Genomic DNA, 3,656 nt, shown 5'->3' on the forward strand with positions numbered 1-3,656 from the left:
ACCAGAGCACCCGGAGGAAACCCACGCACACACGGGGAGAACGTGCAGACTCCGCACAGACAGTGACCCAAGCCGGGAATCGAACCTGGGACCCTGGAGCTGTGAAGCTATTGTGCTAACCACAATGCTACCGTGCTATTCCAATGGCTGGCCATATCCTATTGATATCCAAAACTTTAGGACTTCCAAAACTCTGCTGTCCATATTTTAACTCACACCAAGTCCCATTCACCTATCAGCCCTGTGCTCACATATCTGCATTCGTTCCCAGTCAAACAATGTCTTCATTTAAAATTCTCATCCTTTTCTCAAATTCTTCCATGCTCTCATCACTCTGTAGTTTAGGCCCAGAGCACTAGAATTCCTGCCCTACACTTCTCCAATTCTCGACCTCACTTTCCACCTTTAAGACGCTCCTTCCAAAACCTACGTTTATGACCGAACTTTTGGTCAACTGATCTAATAACTTCTGATGTGACTTGGTGTAATATTCTGTTTTATAACGCTCCTGTAAAGTGCCTTGGAATGCTATATTATGATACAGGCGTGATATAAGTTGTTTCTTCATCTGTGCTCATTTTCTCAAGATCCATTACCAATTCAATGGGGCCAATGAGGGGTTCATAGTAACTGAACGACAATAGTCAGAGTGTTGAAGCCATCTTCTGCCATAGCTGGAATGAGCCATTAAGTCCCACAGTAGGTCATTAATTTGCCCTTTCCTGAGGTTTAGTTTGAAATCTTTTATCAGCCATTTTAAAATAGTTATTCTTCAATTCTCAGCGTAAAATTTTCTTTCCATAGCTTTTATGACCTTAACGATACACATATTTACATTCCAACCTGTTACAATGACAACACATTACTAACCACCTGCTTGACATCTATTTACGATTTCAGAATTTCATTTGCACTATTTTCTGCCACCATTTGGGGATTTTCCTGCTCAGTGCTATTGGTGGACTTTTGATGCACACATGCCCCTACCACTAAACTAAATAGTCAGAAAAATCATGGAAAATTCCTCACTCCTGCTCCAATACATGCACCCAACCCAGAACAGGAAGTGCAGAAGTTGAAAGCAGTGATCATTGTATATTTGTATTCCACATGCCTCTTCCTTTGTGATTAATTTTTTCACTTGTTTCTTTGAGATTCCACATCGTTCCTCAGGTTTCTCTTGTTTTCTTTATGACTTTTATCTTTTCAGTTTTAGAACTGAGACTTTTCTAATTCATCACAGATACACTGTATCTTCTTCCTGGAGTTACAATGCTTACATGTTTGATTATCATTTTGTTTGGAACGTTCTGTAAAGCCCACCAATGCTTGTGGCCATCACATACTGTGGTCCCATTTTAACGAATGAAATAATACTGGTAGTGAGAAGATAGCCAATATCTCTCTCTTATCTGCTATCCACAATGCTGTCTAATAGCTCAGATGACGTCAATGGCGACTTCATTATGTTGGTCCCTTAGTCAGCACATTTGTACTAAAACAAAAATATAGTTATGCTACAATAATCAATAACCTGCATGTACATTTTTTTTATACCCTTCTTGATAAAGGAGTCGCCTTAGTAATGAGTTATATCAGTAGTATATTGTAGTTAGCTTGTGACTCCGATCAAGACACGGCTTTAGACCTGAGCTTAATGAGAATTAAGGTCAACAGACATTTCAAGCAGTGTGGCTTTACCATCATGACACCTCGGGTTATACTTGAGCTTTGTGTCACACAACATTCACCAAACAGACAAATAGTTACCACAAAAATGTTTCAAATAATTATGGCAATAGAGTTAAACACAGCATGTCAATGACATAACTACACAGTACTTTTAAAAGAGGTGAATGCAATCTAAGAATACAATACTGTAGTGCTCACCTGAGAGTTCCTGGTCTTCAGCAGATTGAACCACAGCTGTAAGAGGAGAATAGCATCATTTATGCACATGGCAGCGTTTGCACTAATATTTGTTTCTATGTATGTTTGTGTGATGGTTAAATCTTACTTAAACACCAGAAATAAAAATGAAAATCGCTTATTGTCACAAGTAGGCTTCAAATGAAGTTACTGTGAAAAGCCACTAGTCGCCACATTCCGGCGCCTGTTCGGGGAGGCTGTTACGGGAATTGAACCGTGCTGCTGGCCTGCCTTGATCTGCTTTCAAAGCCAGCGATTTAGCCCTGGGCTAAACAGCCCCTATTGCACCTGAACAACTTGATCCCCCAAATTAAGTTTAAAGACATCATAAACCCGAGAGGTTAAAGTTAGCAGACGTAATCGCTTCTCAGCCTTTTGGTTAAGATCAAGTGTCTGCTCTGCCTTTTGGCTCAGATCTGGTATGTCTCCCTTGTGGGGCCATGAATTGGGTTCAATTCTAATTGGTTTTTGGAGCAGACGAGGAGCTGGATTAGGGGTTTGCCCCTGTCCACACTCTGAGCCCTGGCTTGGTAACTCAGAAAAAGTAATAAAAAAGTTAGTAGGTGTAGTTCAGCCAAATGTGTATCATCATCCCATGCAACAGACAACACGGGGTGGTTCAGTATTCCATTGGTCAGTTGACATACGGTCGAGCGAGGTGGAGACAATGCAAAAGGTATGGTTAATGATGACCATCAAATGCTTTCAGCGATATATTTTGAGAACAGATGTAAACATTTATTGTTTAAAATATTGCATTTATTCCTTTCAAAAATGTTTGGCTGATTTACCCTAAAGTTCTATTAGCGACCATTCTGTTTTCTATCTGGACTTGATTTGCTCAATTATTATTTCACCAAATGTTTTTTGGCAAACGTTCAAGAAAAAGCCCAAATATCGGAAAACCGAGCCAATTCTTGCCAGGAGCGAGGTACGCTTGGAAACAAAAGACTTCGCCTTGAAGAATCACTCTTAACCACTGGACTTTTCCACGGTTCGTTGACGGCGAACTGCTCCCAAAGTACAAGGTGGAAAAATTACAAAATTTCTGAATACTGCTCGGAGATTGAACAGACCCTGAACAAATTGAATTTCTGAACGACAAAAAAAGGCTCTCGTCAGAGCTTTTCTGTGTTTTAATGTTCAATTTGCTGCCTGTATAAACAGAAATATTAACTGAGCCCGTTTACAAATCTCTCTAATCAAATACACGCTGAGAAAACTTCAAACTTTTTGGGTGCCTCACAGAAACCCAACTTAATTTGAATATGCCATGGCTCCATAAATGGATGTTTTAAAAAGTAACAACTGTCATAGAATACGATGATGTTCACACTCAAGTGTTTTCTTGTTTCATTGAGAACTGGCAACCGTTAAAATTATTACTCACCGAGCAAAAATATTAGGTCGAAATGGATCCCCGTCATCTTGAGCAAGTTGCCCCTTCCTCTGCGTGGTAATTCGCTGTTAATAAACAGCGAGAGTCCAGATCGAAGTCAAACGACTTAATTTGCTCTTCAGAAGCACAGCAAAGTGGAACAAATGTCTCTCTCCTTCTCTCTGGGCCAGCCCGGTGCTTGAGTGGCCCACACCCGAGACTGGGAGTTTCTAGCACGCTCTGCCCTATGACAACTGCACCAGAGTGATAATAAATGGAAATGAGAAAGCTCAAGGACATGCTGCAGTGTGATTGGCAGTTGTGAACTCGACTGGGTTTGTTTTTAAGC

At 40.6% G+C, this 3,656-nt stretch overlaps 1 protein-coding gene across 2 annotated transcripts in view; it reads right to left on the reverse strand.

Annotated features, from left to right (window-relative positions):
- LOC140395572 (Fc receptor-like protein 5) overlaps window positions 1-3,503 on the reverse strand; it is a 43,542-nt gene extending 40,039 nt beyond the window's left edge. For both annotated transcript variants that reach the window (XR_011936236.1, XM_072483523.1), the window contains exons 1-2: window positions 3,320-3,503; window positions 1,891-1,926 (exon numbers count right to left, since the gene is read on the reverse strand). Coding sequence is in view for 1 of the 2 variants with exons in the window: in XM_072483523.1 (XP_072339624.1) it covers window positions 1,891-1,926; window positions 3,320-3,356 (73 nt within the window). In the remaining variant the exon portion in view is untranslated. The remainder of the gene's footprint in view (window positions 1-1,890; window positions 1,927-3,319) is intronic.
- Between the last annotated feature and the right edge of the window lie 153 nt (window positions 3,504-3,656).

Source organism: Scyliorhinus torazame, chromosome 18 (genome assembly GCF_047496885.1).
Source record: "Scyliorhinus torazame isolate Kashiwa2021f chromosome 18, sScyTor2.1, whole genome shotgun sequence".
Lineage (NCBI taxonomy): Eukaryota > Metazoa > Chordata > Chondrichthyes > Carcharhiniformes > Scyliorhinidae > Scyliorhinus > Scyliorhinus torazame.